The sequence below is a fragment of the Leptopilina heterotoma genome, unplaced genomic scaffold (assembly GCF_015476425.1).
Source record: "Leptopilina heterotoma isolate Lh14 unplaced genomic scaffold, ASM1547642v1 Lhet_18, whole genome shotgun sequence".
Lineage (NCBI taxonomy): Eukaryota > Metazoa > Arthropoda > Insecta > Hymenoptera > Figitidae > Leptopilina > Leptopilina heterotoma.
Window position 1 is genome coordinate 3,562,847 of NW_025110896.1, and position 20,289 is coordinate 3,583,135.

Here is a 20,289-nt window from a genome sequence, read left to right on the forward strand (position 1 = left end):
TGAAAAAATTTCCAAAAAAATTTTATTTTTTCGTCAAATTTGTTGATTGCTGCAATCTTTGTATAAATTATTGAAATTTTCAGTTATATATCATTAATCGTAGAATTTAATAATCTTTCGAATGGTATATTTGTTAATTTTTTGACATTTGTATTTACAAAAAAATCCTGATTTAATGATTGGTATGTTTTTGGGCCGTGCGCGTGCGTGTGCAGCCGTACCGATAATTCCCGACGGTAGTGTATTTTAGAAATAGAAATTTAAAAATTAAATGACACTTCTCTAATAAAAGTGTATGTGCTGATTCTAATTTTGCAAAAAAAAATTAATTATTTAAACAAATTCTAAGCAAAATGTGACTTACGATGTCTACCTTTTGAAAATACGAAGGGAAAAATTACACATCGTCACTTGTGTTGTTTCTCCCGCACGGGTACTCGAGCTCGGAGCAGCGATCAGAATTAAAAACTTACACATTTCCTATGTCGCTTGGTGGGGAGCAGTGCATGGTAATCTGTGCCTCTCCGAACATACCCGACAAATAAGGGCGAATGTAACCGAAGTGCACTTACGTGGTGCCTCGGCCAAGTTTACGATAGAAGAACTTACACATGTTTCGAGATTGCAGTTACGTGGTTTTCATTTCGTACGCAACTGTCGTGCTCGACCAAATGTTCGATAGAAAAAAAACATATGTCACTTTGTGTAAATTTTTCCTTCGTATTTGCTACTCGAGCCCGATGATTCGTACGATTTTCAGAGCACGCAAAGTATTTCGTATAAGTTTTTATCAAGTATTTCTTCATTTTCTTCATATTCTTTAATTTTTAATTATCGTTTTTCGCACTTATTATCTGATATATTTAATTTTTATTAACACAGTTAAATGCAGTTTTTCTTTCCGAGTTGATTGATACCAAAAACTAAACTTTCACAAAATTGTTAGTTATGTAAGTTTTTCCTTAGTACGGCAGTATGTATATGGTTCCATAAATTTTATTTACCATCATACTTTCTTAAGACGCTAATTCTTTTTCCAATCAGGAATATAATAGTTTACATCTAGATGTCAAAAATTCAACTATAAAAAGGAAAATTCTTTCTTTTTGTAAAAAAATGTACAGTATCGAACCTTGAATGTGCGGTAAAATGATGTTTATAAAACGCGTCGTCTATACAATCGATTAGTTTCGTTCCAGTGACCCTTTGGTCACTTAACTGTATTTATAAGTCTAAAGTAAGTAGCTTCACTGTGCAACAGGATTACGCATTCCTCGCTCGTGACTCTTCGCGTAAGTTTGGATCGTCGTGCAATAAAATTTGTAAACAATGCCTTTTGTCGAGAGAATAAGTCTTTAATGTACTAGTTAACGGCAAACTTAATACTTTTTTCAGAGTGTTTGTTTTTTCTGGAAGTGGGGATGGTAGGCGATATTTATGTGAGTGTGACATTTGGGTGGGGAGAGTTACATTGTAATTAAGTGGTCTATGGATAAAAATTTATTTCTCTCCGGATTCACTACTGCAAATACAAAGGTATCTGCAACAAATCCGTTCATATCTGTACATATCCGTATCTTTACCTCCATACCTCTAACCTTATCTATTATATAATACTTCTAGTTTTACCTCTAGCTTTCCTTCTAAATCTAATCTAGCTTCCCTAAATCCCTTCTAGTTTAAACAACATCTGTTTTTTATTGCATTTGTAACTTTACCTATGTAAATTTACTATGACTGTGACTTTTAGCTTTAAAATCATTTAACCTACAACTTTACGTTCACCTTTACTGAGAAAGTACTTTACCTTTACTTTAAAAAATCTCTGCATCTATATTTGTACCATTTCTTTCGTCTTAAGAAATATTTGTGTCTGTAATTGTAACTTCAATTTTATCTGTAGCACTACATTTAACTTAATTACCTTTGCCTTTAGTATGACAAAAATTATCTGTATCTATACCTTCAAATTTATCTGTACATGTATCGTTATTTATGCCTGCATCTTTATTTATAGGTGTATCTTTATTTATATCTGTAACTTTATCAATACATGAATCTTTATCTGTACCTGTAGCTTCACCTTCAACTTAACCAATAATTGTGTTTTTACCTACACTTTTAATTGATAAAGCTACAAGCAGAGTTGCAGTTGTTACTAAGCTGAAAATACAACTATATGGATAAAAGTGAAGATTTTGCTAAAGCAATAGATAGTAATGTTGGTAAAGTTAACCTTAAAGCTAAACTTGAAGCTGCTAAAAAAGAAAAATGTTCGTTAAGCTATAGAGAAACCTATACAGGTAAAGAAACAAGTGTTATATAGTTAATTTAAAGATGAAGCTTCAGATTTTTTTAATGGTATTACAGCTATAGTTAGATTAAAATTCAGTTAGTGGTGAAGCTTTAGCTGTACCTGTAGCTTTAGATTAATTAAGGCGTACTTGCGTTTGCGAAAGCAAAAAATAGACCTCACTTTAATGTTTTTTTCACAGTTATTTTATTTAAAATAGGATTAAAAACGATTTTAAAGTACAATATAAAAACTACAAAAAGAAAAAATTGTTTCGTTTTTTGACTGTTATTTACCATTGGTAGAGGGCGCCAAAGTATTTGTAAGAGATTGCGGTGCCCCCAATAAAGCCGCTCCTGATAGTCTAAAATCAAAAAAACAAAATCCATTCCTTAATTACACTGCAAAAACAAGTGTCTCATTTTGAGACGTTTTGTCCCATATTTGAAACACATAAGATGTCTTAGTCCACAAATTTGAAACAGATATGTGTCTCATTTTAAGACGTTTCAAAGTGTCTCACACATTTAGCAATGCATTTTGAGACACGAAATGTGTTTCGAGTATCCGTCTCACACTAAGAAGACGTTTTACGTGTCTTATACGCATTGAGTTACCTTTAATGTCTTAAAATGAGACACGAGATGAAATTAAATGTCTCACTATAAGACAGATTTTGTATCTCAATAGTTTAAACACTTGAAACAACTCATTTTAAGACACGAGTGAGATACCAGTTTTTGCAGTGTATATACATTAATACCTAGTGGACGTATGTGATGAAATTTAAAAAAAGTAAAAAAAAAACGAAAATGCGACTTTAAAAAGAACGCCATTTTCGTTTTTCTTACTTTTTTTTAAATTTTATCACATACGTCCACTAGCTATTAATAATTAATGTATACTATAAGGAATACTAAGGAATATTTTGTTTTTTTTATTTTAGACTGTCGGAGCGGCTCTATCGGGGGCACCGCAATTTCTTACAAATATACTTTGACTCCCTCTACGAATCGTAAATAACAGTTAAAAAACGGAATAATTTTTTCTTTTTGTAGTTTTTTATATTGTACTTTAAGGTGCGAAAATCGTTTTTAATATTTTAAATAAAATGACTGAAAAAAAACATTAAAGTGGGGTCTATTTTTTGCCTTCGCAAACGCAAGTACGCCTTAATATCTGTATTTTGATTGTTATATCTATAACTGCAAATTTACCTTCAGCTTAAATAATATTTGCATCTGCAATTTTATCTACATATACCTTTGATTTCACCTTCAGATTAAATAATATCTGCAGTTGTTGGTAAAACGAGTGATCCAACTACAGGTAAAGTTGCATGTATAGATAAATGTACAAATACATTGCAAAACTAAACAGATGCAGACATTAATTAAGCTGAAGATAAAGTTACAATTGAAGCTACAAGTAAATGTCCACATTCAGATACTAGTTGAGATAAGAAAAGGCAAAATTGTAGATACACATCCAGATATTGGTTGAGATAATGCTGAAACTACAGATACAGATAAAGGGATAGGTTAAGGTACAAGTATCTGTATACTTATACTGTACGGTTGCGTGTATTGTAGCTGCATAAGTATATTGTATGCATGTAAATGTAGATGCAACTCTATAAGGACATCCCGCATGGTCCTACTATTCCAACAATCCTCACATAGGTACACACAGTGTATCAGCGCACTTTACGGTATTTATGCGTATGCAACACATGAATATATGTATAGTGCATATACGAGGAGACCCTTATATAGGACTGGACGGGTAACTGGGTGTACATAGTGACGATGTTCCTCGTCCTGTGCGAACACGCCTTTACGTGCGGTTTACGATGTCAATACATACATATATACATGGGTAATGCATCCTGGTATGTAAAGTTACGAGTGTATATATAGGTGTCGTGTACATAGGTTACTAGGTATACTCTGCTTCCAACATGTACCTGAACACATATACAAGAAGAAGAACTACAAACAGATGTCAATATCTTCCTTCCTGTATATAAAAACCTTCATTTATTTTCCATTTAAACCACCCGCAATTTACTCTCTCTACACCTGGGCCACTTCGGGATATAACTGGTCACTTTTTTTTTAAGTACTGCGATTTTATTTTATAGCTGGTTAGGGGGTTTTGCTATAGTCACTGCCGTAGCAGTCACCAGCATCTAATGAACTGTTTACTTTCGGAATGTAATTTAACTGAAAAGAGGGTGATGGATAATGACCTTCCGAAGGGTGTGTTAGGGTGTGTTTAAAAATCAACTTTTACGATCAGTAAATGAGTTATGGGAGGTGAAAACACGCGAAGAAAGTTCGAAATTTGATATAGGAGGTATTTCTTCAAGTGAACCACCACCCCTTATCTCCCTAGACCAAAAAGCAAATAAGTTTTGACAAAAAGAACCATTTGAGAAAGAATACCTCATGTAGACATAGTTATTGTGGGTGGGATTTAAGAATTAACTTGTTTCGTCTATGACTGTTAATGTAATTTTTCTTTTTTTTCCAGGTAAGCTTGGGATTTTCGATTTACAAATACTGTATAAGAATGGAAATCTGGGTAAGTTTATATGCATATATTTAAAAAAAATATGGCTCGATTTGAAAAAAGAAAAATTGTTTTATCGCCGACGGATCTTAATTTGACCCACATCAGAGAAAAAGTTAGATATGTCTGTATAGAAACCGTTAAGATCTTACAACTCTCCCGTTGCATTTCAATCAATCATCACAGTTAAGCCCCTGGAGTTAAAAAAAAAACAGAAAAAATGAAAGAAATAAGGCATGTTGTTATCAAGTCGGTAGCAAAAGTTGACAGGAGGCACTTTTACTAAAACTAAAAGTGACTAACAATCATGACATGCAATCAGAATTTAAACACCTTGCAGTAACCTTCATTAATTGGTGTAAAAAATAAATGCGCGCAGTGCAATCTAAAAATTATTCCTCACTTTGCTTTTATCAGGATTGCTACAAGTCAGGGAAGTTAGGGAATTCTAGGAAAAGTCAGAGATTTTTATTAAAGTTACTGGAAAAAGTTGAATTTTTAAAATTCATAAGAAAATCCTGAATTTTGGTGTCTTTTTGGTTGCCTCATAAACTATGAAATTACCACGAATTCTAATACAAAACCTTGAATTCTTTCTGTTTCAGACAATAATTGAGGGGTTGGGTGCAAGAAGGGCGTTAGGCATATAAATTGGTTTTAAAAAACATTATTATTTATTAGTTAATTGCAATTTTCCCTTAATTTTACACTTGAATTTGATAGTTAATTAATTTGATAGACTAATTAATTTAAGAAAAGTATATTTAATTTGCATGTACACACTGAGAAAACTGGAGAGTCAAATTCAGAGGTTCAAAAAGTGTATGTTTCCTTTGCTTATGAAGAGAGTTAAATAGTCCTTCTAAAATAAATTTTGAATTGATAATGGAAATCTACTTGTATATTCTCTCCCATTATATCTGAGGGTTAAAAGTTGCGCAGAAAATGTGTACGATCTGATGCGCGCGAAATTATTTTTCTGACATTTTATGTATTTAATTTAGGGGTTAGGTTGCCATATTTATTCATTTCGCGCCGGATAAGGAAGGGATTTCTCAAGATGGTTAATTTGTCCCTCTGTTATAAACTCATTTTCCCTCCAAGAGAAATGGCACGAATATCTGTCAATGGTGTATTTGAACATTTAGATTGTTATACAATAGTTAACTCTCAAATATCAACGATTTGTCCCTCCAGATGTTTAGTCCAATACTCCAGTTTTCTCAGTGCAGTTTTTGAGCTATTAAAGTTTAAAAAATTAAAGTTTTTAGTGATACGCCCTTCATGCACCCAACGCTTCAATTTCTTTTTAAATAACTTAATTTATTTTCGAAGAACTATCATAAAATTATTACTTAGAAAATTTTTAATGAATAATTTTAGTTATAAATATTTCAAAATTAATTGAATTTGAAACACTAAAAAAATTTAAGGTATTAGTCGCGTAAAATGGTTTTCGTCAGATTTTTTTCAAATTTTGCATACTTATTCCTGAAGTATTTATCTACAGAATGAGACCAATTTCATTAATTTTGACCATTTCAAAGCTTCAAAAAATGAATTCAAAGTTCATACATTTTGCATGGAGGGAGCACCCAATGCATGTATTAATTTTGTTTAATAATTATTTATATGATAACTAATCGTCAGATTTTGAAATAAAACTACCAAAGTATTCAATTAGATGAAACAAATGAATAAAAGAAACATTACATTTTTTGACCGCACCAAACTATAAATATCCAATTATTTTCAAAAATTTTCCTCACTTCAATGATTTTCAATGTCTATTTTATTAAAATTTTTTAAAAGAATCCAATTATTTGAAAAAAGATTTGATAAAATTCTACATACTGAGAGAAATTTCTGCATAAAATAGTATTGAAATACTCAACGCGCTTCGCATGCCCTCTGTCGTGAGTTTTTGTTATGAAAACATACTGAATTCACTCAGGAATCATACCAAAAAAATTAAAATGAAGTTACCAACGTTGATTCAACGAAAAACTTATAAAAAAAATTTTCTCAGGATACAAATTTTTCTTGTCTACTTTTAACCCAAGTAAACCCTTTAAACCCTAAAATAAAAAAAACGTGGGGAAAGTAGTGATTTTTAATTTTTTGCTGAATTTTTTTCAAAAATCACGCAATTTTAATTAAACTAATAATTACTCGCATCGGTAGTCATTTTTTTCTTTTGATAATTGTTTAATTTAACATTAGACGTTATTTTAAAAAATTTCAAGTAATTCCAAGTCGGGGAAAGCAGTGATTTTGGTTTTTGTCACGGATTTTTTGAAAATCCGAGAATTTTAATTCATTTTAATAATTTCTCGCCTCGGTAGTTATATTTTTCTTTTGATAATTGTTTATTTTAATATTAGACACTATTTAAAAGAAATTTTAAGTGATTCTAAGTCGGGGAAAGCAGTGATTTTGAATTTTTTTTGTGTCACGAATTTTCCAAAAATTTCGAAATTTAAAATTAATTAATGTTTCCTCGCCTCGGTAGTCATTTTTTTCTTTAGATAATTGTTTATTTTGACATTAGACGTTATTTTAAAAAAATTTCAAGTCATTCCAAGTCGGGGGAAAGCAGTGATTTTTATTTTTTTTTGTCGAATTTTTTCCAAAAATTACGAAATTTTTATTTAAAAAAATCAAAATCACTGCTTTCCCCGACTTGGAACCACTCAAAATTTTTTTTAAATGACACTCGACAGTAGAATAAACAATTATCAAAAGAAAAAAACGACTACCGAGGCGAGGAATTATTAATTTACTTAAAATTTCGTGATTTTTGGAAAAAATTCGACAAAAAAAATAAAAATCACTGCTTTCCCCGACTTGGAATGACTTGAAATTTTTTTAAAATAACGTCTAATGTCAAAATAAACAATTATCTAAAGAAAAAAATGACTACCGATGCGAGGAATTTATTAATTTAATTGGAATTGCGTGATTTTAAAAAAAAATTCGACAAAAAAATTAAAAATCACTATTTTTCCCATGTTTTTTTCTATTTTAGGGTTTAGAGGGTTTACTTGGGTTAAAAGTAAACAATAAAAATTTGTATCCTGAGAAATTTTTTTTAAAAAGTTTTTCGTTGAATCAACGTTGGTAACTTCAGTTTCATCCAAAAAAGCGTTATTCGCTTAGTCATCACACCAAAAAAACGTTATTTCTACGAAATGAGTATGATGTTTTGACTAAAGGCGTATGTCATAAAGATGTGAAAAAAGTATGGCTACAGTTCATACTATTTTATGCAGAAATTTCTCTCAGTGTACGCAATCATTTAATTATTTTCATAAATAATAAAAATTTCACAAGGAATTCAATGATTTAGAAATTTTTATATATTTCTTCAATAAATTATTTATTTTTGTATTTTAGAAATAATTGAATTTTGAAAATGTTTCCAATTAAAATCTTTGAAAATCTGAATTTTTCATACTTTTAACTAACAATTCTATAGAATTAATTTTTTTGAAATTATTTTAAGCTTATATTTTCTAATATTTATATTCAAAAATTATTAAAAATAATTGATTTAAAGAAGAATTTTATTTAAAAACACTAAAAAATTTAAATTTTGAGAAGTTGCAAATGATTGCAGAAATTAAATTAACCCTAGAAGGAGTACGTTAATTTACTCACCCTCTAAGGAGTAACTGGGGTGTCCCGACACCCCACGCTTTAAACTTGTTTTATAAGGTTTCTATTTGACGTAAAAAAATTTTTTTATAATGAATTGATTGTTTTTTAGTAAGGAATACGATAATATTGTTTATACTTTGATAAAGTGCGATTCCATGGGAGATTGCAGCTTTTTCGGAGTAAGTAAACCAATTGCAATGAAACTTAGGAATTTCAATCTACACATAAAAAGAAACATTTTCACCAAATATTACGTCAAAATATTCAGTAGTTTTTGAGATGTCAAAATTTTGGAAAAATTTTAAAATCGTTATATCTTCTTTCCATCTTAACCAAATCACTTAATTCTTTTTGGAAAAAATTCAGCATAAAAAAACGAAAAAATTTTTTATATTATGTTTATAAAAAATTTTTATAAACAAAAAAGTTATTAAATAATAATTGAATAACTTTTGCACGACTAAACGAAATTGAATGAGGCAAACACTAAACAAATCTTCGCTCTGGTTTTTTTAAGATTCCGAAAAAAACATGGTACATCACGAAACATTTCTATACAATATTTTAATATTTTTGTTCACTTTTAAGCGTAAACATTAGAAGTTTCTGCTACTTTACGTGAAAATTCAGGTGCGCGCGCAGACCTCTCTCTCTGAAACCGGAAATTCGTAGATGATTAGAAAGAGAGGTCTGCGCGCGCACCTGAATTTTCACGTAAAGTAGCAGAAACTTCTAATGTTTACGCTTAAAAGTGAACAAAAATATTAAAATATTGTATAGAAATGTTTCGTGATGTACCATGTTTTTTTCGGAATCTTAAAAAAACCAGAGCGAAGATTTGTTTAGTGTTTGCCTCATTCAATTTCGTTTAGTCGTGCAAAAGTTATTCAATTATTATTTAATAACTTTTTTGTTTATAAAAATTTTTTATAAACATAATATAAAAAAATTTTTCGTTTTTTTATGCTGAACTTTTTCCAAAAAGAATTAAGTGATTTGGTTAAGATGAAAAGAAGATATAACGATTTCAAAATTTTTCCAAAATTTTGACATCTCAAAAACTACTGAATATTTTGACGTAATATTTGGTGAAAATGTTTCTTTTTATGTGTAGATTGAAATTCCTAAGTTTCATTGCAATTGGTTTACTTACTCCGAAAAAGCTGAAATCTCCCATGGAATCGCACTAAATTAAAAAAAATTTGAAAAAAAACCGTAAAAACCCAAAACAAACACCAAAAAATTGCAAAATTGACTTTTTTTTACAAAAAACGTTGTAGTTTCTTAAGAATTTGACTAATTTAAAAACTATTTTAGGTTTTTAAAGTTAAATAAATACACTTTTAGGGGAAAAAATTAGTTTTTGTATTAGTTCCCAAAAACATAATTATTTGAACATCTGAAGTGAAGGAAATTAAAGACAATTGACGAATAGTGAAAATCATAAAAATGGACTTAAACAATTAATATTTACTAAAAATGGTGTTATAAATTTAAAATTTTACAAACTTAATATATCTGAATACATTAACATTAAAATTAATAACTTATGAAATGATTCTGTAAATTAATATTTAATCAAAGTTTTAATTATCAATTCTTAATACCTCTAATATATGTTATAATATTATTAACAATATAGAATTTATAATTTAAATTTGACTGTCATATACTACATTTTTCTGTATTAGAATTTAATTTCTGACTGTAGAGAGAGCACAGAAAATTTTAATAAATCTTAACTCAAATTTCATAAGTTGTTACAAATACAGAATGTCTATTTTTCATAAAAATGGAATTTTTGTATAAAAATGTTTCTTTTTTATAAAATACAACTTTTTCATGCATAACCTATCAATTTATACTTAAACAGATAATTTTAACTGATTAAAAACGATTTTTTAAAAAAATTTGAATTTACTTATCTTGACAATTTTTCTAACGTTAGGGAGTAACTGGGGTGTCCAGACACCCCAAAAGTATTTTAGCAGGAGATAGAGCTCTTCCTAGAGCAAAACTTTTGGCGGCACATACAGGTGTCAAAAGATAGAGGTTTAAACTAAATTATCAACGGGTTTTGAGCGTAAAAAAATTATTGGTTAAGCCATGGGAATACTTTGAATTTTGCTTGGGGTGTCCAGACACCCCAGTTACTCCTTCTAGGGTTAAGTTAAAAATTTTTAAAAACCTATTGTCAAAATTTCAATTATCTTTCAAAATAATAAAATCATTTTCCAGAATGGGGCGCATGATTATTCCTCAAATTTAAATTTCCTAATGTTCATAACAACGAAATTCTTATCATCCAAACATCATTTCGCATAATTTTCAGTTTTCGAAATTTCATTCAACATAATTTTTTTATCCCACATGCACAAAAATGGCGCTTTTAGATAGCCGACGACAGGGAGTAAAGTCACTCATTTGTTCGACCATATGAAAATGGCGTCCATTTTCTCCCATGTGCAAACATAACCGCTGATCCCATGCGTTATTTTTGTCCAAGGGAGAAAACGGCCGCCATTTTCATATAAGTCGAACAAGTGACTGACTTTTATTCCCTGTCGTCTGCTATCTGAAATCGCCACTTTTGTGCATTAGGAATAAAAAATATCGTAAGTAACATGGGGATAAAGGCAGCCAATTTGTTTACGATGATTTTTGTGACACTCGTTCCGGTCTCGGAGTAAATAGAATCAAGTCCGATTCCTGTGTAGAATCGATTCTCGACTTCCAAGAATCGATTCTATACTAAAGAAAATCGAGAAGAATCGATTCTTAAGTCACAATTTCAACGTCTGCTGTCTGCGCAGAGATATATTTATTGGGCGTTTCAAGAGTTGCTGTGAGCATACTCATAATATGCCGTTATTGGTTGATCCTACAGCATGTTTATGGTGATTGGTCCAAAAACTGAAATTACTCATTATTTACTTTTTTTGGCGCTAATCTGTACACGTGGTATATGAATAACCGGTATGATCACATTCTTGTCGCAGTGTTTACTTGGAATTTGTCAAAGTCTCTTGTCTTAAATTGCTTTTCTAAAATGCCGCCAAGTGAAGTTTGGAATTATTTTCAAAAAATAAATAAAGGAGATGAGGTACGTTGCGGAGTGTGCCTCGTAGAATTAAAATTCTGTAAAAGCACTTCTTCGTTATCTAAACACCTACAAACAATCCATAAAATAAATCTGCTTTCATTTTCGAAGAAAAGGAAAAGGACAGAAAGTTTTTCGTCAACTGAAAATGAAAATAACGACAGTAACAGTCAGGAGAGTGAAAAGGAGGTTAAGAGGCTTCGCTTCGCCTACAGTTCGTTCCAAAAAAAGCGCTCATTCAAAAATTAGCAACTGCTCGCACTCGTTACGAAATATACTATTTAGGAATCGAAATAGAATCTGTGACAATTGGAGCCAAACCCATGGCTGAAAGAAAAACAACGGAAAATTTATGCGTGATCTTAAAGGATCTAATTTCCGAATGGAGCATACAACCTGACCACGTCAAGGCAGTTTTAACTGACAATGCGGCTAACATTGTCAACGCTTGCAAAATTGTTTTTGGTGATAACAAGCATATCGCAAAAAAAACTCGACTCACTTTTGTTGCAACGCATTTGGAAGTCGGTCTCGAAATGAGTAATCGACACCTTCAAGTGACTCGAAATGAGTAATCGGCAACTTCAAGTGACTCAAAATGAGTAAAATGACATATGGTTGCCCATCCCTGTCAGTCAATTCACAAATGTCTAACCTAAAAATTCGTTTTTCATTTCTCATAAATGCGATAAATCGACTTCAAGTATTAATGTTTTGACAAGTGCAAAGTGTTTAATCATTATAAACAATTATATTAATTCATATTTTTATGAATTATTCCCAGTTATTCCAATGTTATTGTAATTTTATTATAAACCCAAAATGATACCGCTTTTGCTTCCTCATGAGGAAGCTTTGCATTGGTGACGATTTTCAATTTTTCAAAAGAAGGTTATAATATGGACTCATTTTCATCTAAAACATATGTATATTCAATTATGAGCAAATGTCCAGATGTATGTGTGTGTGTATGTATGTGTGTATGTGTGTGTGTGTATGTCACAAAAATTGTGTACAAATTATCTCAGACAAATTTTGATGGATTGTCCTGAAATTTTGCAGGTTTATTGCAGTCATTAATACCTAAAATCTGACACAAGGATTTTCGAAAATATCTACAAAAATTTTTTTTATACAATTTTTTTTAAATTCTGAAAAATATTTTTTTTGTATTTTTTGAAATAATTTTTTTATTTGTTAATATTTTCATTAATTTTTCTCAAAATTACATTTCTGGCAAGAAAACGAATCGATTGATGTATACAAAGTATATATTTTATCAAAATTTATCAAATTAATAAATATTTTTCTTTTAAAAAAAAAATTCAAATTTTGTATTTTTTTCATAATTTATTTAATATTAATATTAATATTTTGAAATGATTATTCTATCATAAAAAAGAAGCAATTGGCAAATGAAAGTGTAAATTTCACCAAATATTTATATAACAACTTATAAATTATAAATGATTTATATAATTTTATTTTTAACAAATCTTCTGGACGAACCCTTTTGTACATAGTTTTTCAAAAGTTTGCAAAACCGCAATTTTTATACATTGAGGAAGCTAAATGGTCATGAAATGAACAACTTGTTTACTCATTTTGAGTCTTTTCCCCAGAAACTCAGAATGAGTCAAAGGGGTATCATTTTTGTTGCACTTCAAAATGAGTATCATATGATACTCATTTTGAGTATAGTTTTTTTCTGTGATTGTAGCACAAAATTCCTTAAATTTAAGGAAAAGCAGCCTTTAAAATAATCAGGATTCATTGCCCGAAAACAGCGACGACGATAATGACCTTTCAGACGACGATCAGGGAAATGAAAATAATAACATCGCAGTTCTCTGAAAACAGTTGTTAGAAAAATAAAAAAAAATTGTAACTTTTTTTCGCAAAAGTGATAGAGCAACTGAAGAGCTCAAAGCTTATTTACAGAAGAAAGAATGTAATAGGAATGAAAACCAGTGCTTAAAACTAATACAAGAAGTACAAACACGGTGGAATTCCACTTTCGATATGCTCGATCGACTTTTGGAACTGTCCGATTTCATTGGAAGAGTTTTGTTAAAAGTTTCCAGAGAAAAGTCGACAAGAGGAAAACCCCCAATGATGTTGACACCTGAGGAAGAAGAAATTGCCAATGAGATTAGAGATATTTTAAAACCTATGTCTCAAGTAACTAAGGAAATTTGCTCAGAGAAGTCGGTTACATTGAGCAAGTGTATACCACTGATTTCCCTTCTTCAAAAAGTAAATACGATATTCTTATTATTATCCGTTTCAAAAATATATTACATTAACGAAGTTGAAGTCCACAACGTTGATCAACAAAAAAGGTTTTTTAATTTATTGGAATAATATATTTTTGTAAAATATACAACAATTATTATTATTAAAATATAAATAAAACTCCCTTTCTAATACATTTTTTTGACAGTATTGTTGCTTTATCCTTTTTTTCTATTAATTAACACTTATTATAAAACTTTTTTCGTTGATAAACGTTGTGGACTTCAACTTGGTTTACATTTAAATATAATTTAGATTAAGGGTCGTTCAAAAAATACGTAACACTATTTTCCGGAAATTTAGGTCCCAAAAAGCGTTACGTATTATTTTAACGGTCCCTTATAATATTTTTAATTGTTTCCTTTTTCAGAGTATCAACAATTACAAAGCAACGCATCCCTTTTTATTTAATTTTAAACAAACATTGTTAACTAACTTGGAAAAAAGATTTAGGACAGTAGAAAATATTAAAGTAGCTGCAATGGCAACAATTCTCGATCCGAGATTTAAAAAACTGCATTTTCAAAATGCTGTTTTTGCTGCAAATGCTGTTGGCGCCATTAGTAAGTCCAGGGTGGCTATATGTCAGTAAAGTCAGGGAAATGTCAGAGAAACAGAATTATTGTCAGGAAAATTAAGAAAATTGATACTTTTTTTTAGACATATTTTAAAAAATTGCGACTTTTTCGACTTTTCTCCCAAACATTGCAACAAAATACCACAATTATTAGTAAAAAAAAGTGCAACTTATATTGATTTTTATACTGCGAAAAATAACTATAAACAAATCTATCAAAAATTATTTTAAAATATAATTGAATTCTAGAGGAACTTTTAGAAAATAATTTTAATTATTTGATTCAGAGATGAAGTTTAGCAGAAAATCTTATTAATTGTGACGCGACCCCAAGAAAGGTACCTAAGAAGCAAACGAATTATAGGTTGGATTCGAGTTAGATTTATCTTGATTAAAAGTTTTTTTTTAATTATTTGAATTTGAAACCAATATTCATGAAATATTTTGAATGTAATAAAGACTTGAAGACCAACAATTTTTAATTATTAATTGATTCTCTTTCTGTATTTTTACTCAAAAAATTTAAAACATAACCTCAAATTTTTTGCTTCTTAGGTACCTTTCTTGGGAACGCGTCACAATTATAAAAATTAAAATACAAAATATTAATTTTTATTTATTTTATTTTTTAGATACGATACTAAAAAATAGGACCAAAGAAGTTGCCCAAGATTGTTTGAGAGACGAAAATCTTAATAATAATGACGTCAACAGCATATGGTCATATCATGACCAATTATTATTAAAAAACGATTCCTTGCTAGAATCGATTCCTCGATTCCTAGAATCGACTAATTTATAAGAATCGAGAGAATCTAAGAATCGATTCTCAAAAAAAAATCCGATCACTATCTCGGAGCGCCTACGGCGCCCTCCACCTTCACTCGTGTCACAAAAATCACTGTAAACAAATGGCTGTCTTCATACCCTTGCTGCTTAATATACTATTATCGAAATTTTATTTGTCATAATGTTCATTTCTCGAATTATCAAGTGACATAAAATGAAATGATGTTTCGATGATAAGAATTTCGATGTTTTGAACATTAGGAAATTGAAATTTGAGGAATAATCATGCGCCCCCTCCAGAATACAATTATTTTCAAAAATTTTAATGAATTACACAAATTTTTCCCATTTCAATGATTTGCAATATCAACTATTTTAATAAAGTTTTCTAAACGAATTTAATCATTTTAAAAAAATTGTAAACAAATTCTATGCAAACATTTTATTATTTGATTTTCATTATAAATAATTGAATTTTTTCAAAAATTATTTGAAGTCTTTATTTTTTAATATACATTTAATTGAAGAATTTCCGAATAAACAAAATTTCGTAATATTAAATTGTGAACAAATTTGAAAATTCTCAGCGAACTTTTTCAAAAATTATTAAAAATAATTCATTTAAAGAAGAATTTTAGTTAAAAATTCTAAAAAGTAATAATTGAATTGAAATGATTGAAATAATTTTGAAGAAGTTACAGTAACAATATTCTTACACTGAAAACAATATATTTATGATACTGCCATAAATATGGCCAATACTCACATATTATATTGCTGGATATGGGACAGCCATACAGTATTGCTGTTTCAGCTATACGCAGTATAGAACAACCATATGTATGTGAGAGACACTAATATGTATGTGAAGAACACCAATACTGTATTTGAAGAACAGAAATACAGTATTGCTTACTGTTTCAGCTATACGTCCTTACTATACTCGTATGACAAAATCGACAATATCATTTTTTAGTGTATAATATAAAATAATGATTTTATCTCACGGTCATCTTTAATTGTTATAAAACAAGAAGAAATTGATTACTACGAGTCTTCGACTCGGAGTGATCGATATCTTCATGTTTTATAATAATATTCTTATAAGTTGTTGAATTTCAAAAAGGTTTAAATTTGAAATTTTTGAGAATCTTAATTCCTATATGGGAAATTAATAATGATTAAATATTTATTTCAAACTAAATTATTGACGTATTTGAATAATTTTGCAAAAGTCAGAGAAAAACAAAATTACATTTGTGTGGCAACCCTGTTTTATGGAGAAATCCTCGTTGGAAATTCTCTCGTTAGACACGATGAATTGAATTGAAAGCGACATTTCGACAATCTATTGACACTCGGTCATTGGTGATCCAACGACTCCTCGTCTTCGTCGTCGTTGCTGCTAGAATCTTGATTGCCAAAGCACGCTTTTGTTCTCGTGACGTGAGAATCGAAGCAGGCGCGCGCGATTCGAATCTAAGCGAAGATTCTTTCCTGAAATCGTATAGGTATCCGTCTGTGACCCCGGGGGTCGGCATTGTCGCGGACATATCGGTGTCCTTTGTCTTGTGTCTCGACATACCCGGACGTTCCGGGTCACGGGGATGCGACCTCTGGATATCCGGCAAAAAGAGATTCCCTTCTCTCGTTTCCAATGTGTGGTAGTTTCTTCCTTCTTTTTTTATGCTTCTTAACCCTCCTCCTTGAAAGAGAAATTGATATCGGGTGTCGGGCAGTAAAACAAGTGGTGTGACACTCGTAAGGTATCGACTTGGCAAGAAGCCATTGGTATGATGACTCGAAATCTACTTTGTATTTAAGCTCATCAGGTCTTGGCCGCACAAAACAAAACCTCCTTTTATTTTTAAGGTGAAAGCTATACATCATTTGTTCAATTGCATTCCATTCTAGGATTATATCTTTTAAAGAGCCCCTTTATAGTATAATGATCCAAATGATTGACCCCGCATGCTAGTTTGAGATCATATTCGAGGACAAGTTCTTGCTATTTTTGCTATCTACAGACAGTATGAGTTTTATATCATTCGGCTGATATTTTGTTTTGGGACGTGAGTTGTTCTCGAGACTATTAAGGCCTTTCATGACACGAACGACTTCCAAATGGTGAAAGTCATGGTGTTTTGTGTTCAATTCTATTCGCCATTGCCGATGACCTTCGAAGATGAAACAGTGCCCTTAGGCGAAAGACGCGCAAGCTCATTTGTGAATTTTTCACGCCAATTACTTGTAATATATTTACAATTCCTTGTAATATATTTACAAGAAGGGATGTATTCTTTTCTTTTCTCCTTTAGCTTCTTTACATATTATAAGTTTGTATGGTACTTTGCATTTGAATGGGATGATGGTCCATGTCACTTGGGATCCTATTTTCTTGTTTGCATTTTTTCCCCTTGGAAATAATTCCGGATCTGTTCCGGGTAGAAATTCACTGACCTCAATTTGGTTTTGGGATACTTTACCCTACTACCGTGTGCTTTTCATTCCAAATCGACAGTAGATTCAGAAATAGTGTTCTAAATGATAATTTAGATGATTCATCCCTGTTTGAGCCCGACAGCGCCAGGTTTGGCCCAAGTCGAACCGTATATTTCATACTAAATCGAAACCAGTTATAATTCTTGAACCAGAATATATTCTTAGAAATATTCCAAGTAAATACAGAAATTAATATCTATAGAAATTTTGATAATATGAAATATAAACTGATTGAGAGAATAAAAAAAAGTTTATTTATAAATATGCAGGATGTGAAAGAAAAAAAGTAATTGTTCCACTTGAATTGCAGCTCCTCTCGCTTTATATATATGAATTAAATTATAAACGAGTTATGTGTAAATTATGGATAAAGTGTATAAGAAAACAGGATTGTATATCAAGTGTATGCACACAAGGCCGCACAAGTTATAGAGAATCATTTTATTCTTATCGTCTCTTTATTCATTGATGCATGCTGATATATACATATAATTCGCGCATTGTAAAATGGAATAAAAACATTTCCCTCGTTTTACTCGCGCAAGATTTAACATCGTTAGTCTCTTTTGCAGAGGCAACGATGCGAATGAGACATGAAGACGATGACGAGTGAGCAAGATAAAAGAGAGAGAGAGAGAGAGAGAGAGAATAAAAGGGAATAATAAAAAAGTACTCCATAAGTACTGGGTATCCGCGACGTGAAAAGTTGTTGACATGAACCGTTCCTTGTCTTCAGTGCCCCATAAAATTGCGATGTTGCGTAGGTCACGAGGTGACGATCTCCTGGTTTTCGTTCGACTGCTATGTTACTGACACTCTTGTCTCGCTTGGGAAATTTTTAAGAGAATTCAAAAAAAAGGAAAAAAAGATTCTGACATTGTGCAAGAATTCAAAGTCAGTTAATTTTCTTTCTGTTCTCTTTACTTGAGTCACACATTAACCATTAAACTTGCCTTCCGGTTTAGTGTATTTATAAATGTACTAAAACAGGCAAACATCCTTTTGGTCTTGAATTAACGATTTGCACTTAATAGTTGCTGCCACAGAAAATAAGTTGCAAATTAATGCATGAACAACAACGAGCGGCTGTTAAACTACTTTTGTTTGCATTTAAAACTTATCAATGTCTATTTTACATATTTTTAAATTGACAATTTTATTTCTTGATAGTTAATTTTGTAAAAGTTAAAAAATAACGTTGAATTTATAACCCTAGTTTCTACCCAGTTAATATGACTCACAGTCTAATATTGTCAGTAAAAATTTTACAATTTTTAACCTGTTGCAATTTTTGACAATTTTTCACTTATTTACTTTCTGTTTTAACCTATCAACCATTTGTTATTTATTACTATTAATTTTTTATTAAAAAATAATTTTTTATTTTACAATTTTTTACTTATTTTTACATATTTAGTAATAAATATTATTAAATTTAAGAATATTTTTTGAATTTTTGTTTCTTTCTTACCATTTTTTTAGAGCTGTGCAAAATTCGATTCGAACCGAGTTTTGTTCGGTTTTGGAACGCCGAATGTCGAATTTTCGACATTCGAACTAGTCCAACTTGAATGTAAAATATTCAACATTCGAGTTAGCTTACTTAGTTAGCTTCCCGTGCAGAAATTAAAATGTGGGCCTGATAGGGTACTGGACAGTTTTCCCGATCTCTGGTGTGGCTCTGGGTAGAAAAACTGACCAGTGCCCGATTAGTGTGTGACGCTGTTCACGACCAATGCCCTACTTAGGGAAAAACTGGTCAGGGCCTCGTCAGTTTTTCTTAAAATTGCCCTATTTTGTGAGGTTAATTTTATTCAAAAGAAATTACAATAAAATTACTGTAATTAAAAATATTATTTATTTATATTAGAAACATAATGAACACAACATATTTATACATAACATAATGAGGTATTATAGTCATGTTGACTAATTTAAAAGTGAAAATGATAAAAATAATATAATTTCAAGAATAGAAAAACTTAAAAATTTTTGAAAAATATAATTTTTGGTTTTATGATTAATTAATTTTTCTTTTGGAGGTTGTCGCTTCTTTCTGCCTCCTTAATTTTATAATATTAATAAAGGTTATAATTTTTGTTTCCAAATGTATAAGTAATAATTAATATTTATTTAATAAATATTTTATTCAAATTTATTAATTATGTTTAAAAAATAGTTATTAAATATTGAAGGTGTTAAATTTAACAATCTCTCCGAATCATTTTCTCACTTTAAGCTAATATAATATAAAATAATTATTATTATTAAAATAATATAATATAAATACAAACCAAATGATAAATTCATCCTATAAATTAATAATTATTAAAATTCATTAAGTATAATTTGTTAATAATTGTTTATTAATTATTATTTTTTAAATTCATAATTTTTATTTTTAAATAAATGTATAATAATTAATTATTTAATAACTATTATTATTCGTTATTTATAATTTAGTTGTTATTATTAATAAATAAACTTTATTATAATATT

At 30.0% G+C, this 20,289-nt stretch overlaps 1 protein-coding gene across 1 annotated transcript; it reads left to right on the forward strand.

Annotated features, from left to right (window-relative positions):
* Window positions 1-2,179: 2,179 nt before the first annotated feature.
* Window positions 2,180-18,403, forward strand: LOC122499959. The gene is made up of 6 exons (XM_043608566.1): window positions 2,180-2,303; window positions 4,829-4,879; window positions 11,913-12,198; window positions 13,532-13,883; window positions 14,293-14,485; window positions 18,363-18,403. The coding sequence occupies exons 1-6, from the start codon at window positions 2,180-2,182 to the stop codon at window positions 18,401-18,403; spliced, it is 1,047 nt and encodes a 348-aa protein (XP_043464501.1).
* Window positions 18,404-20,289: the final 1,886 nt, after the last annotated feature.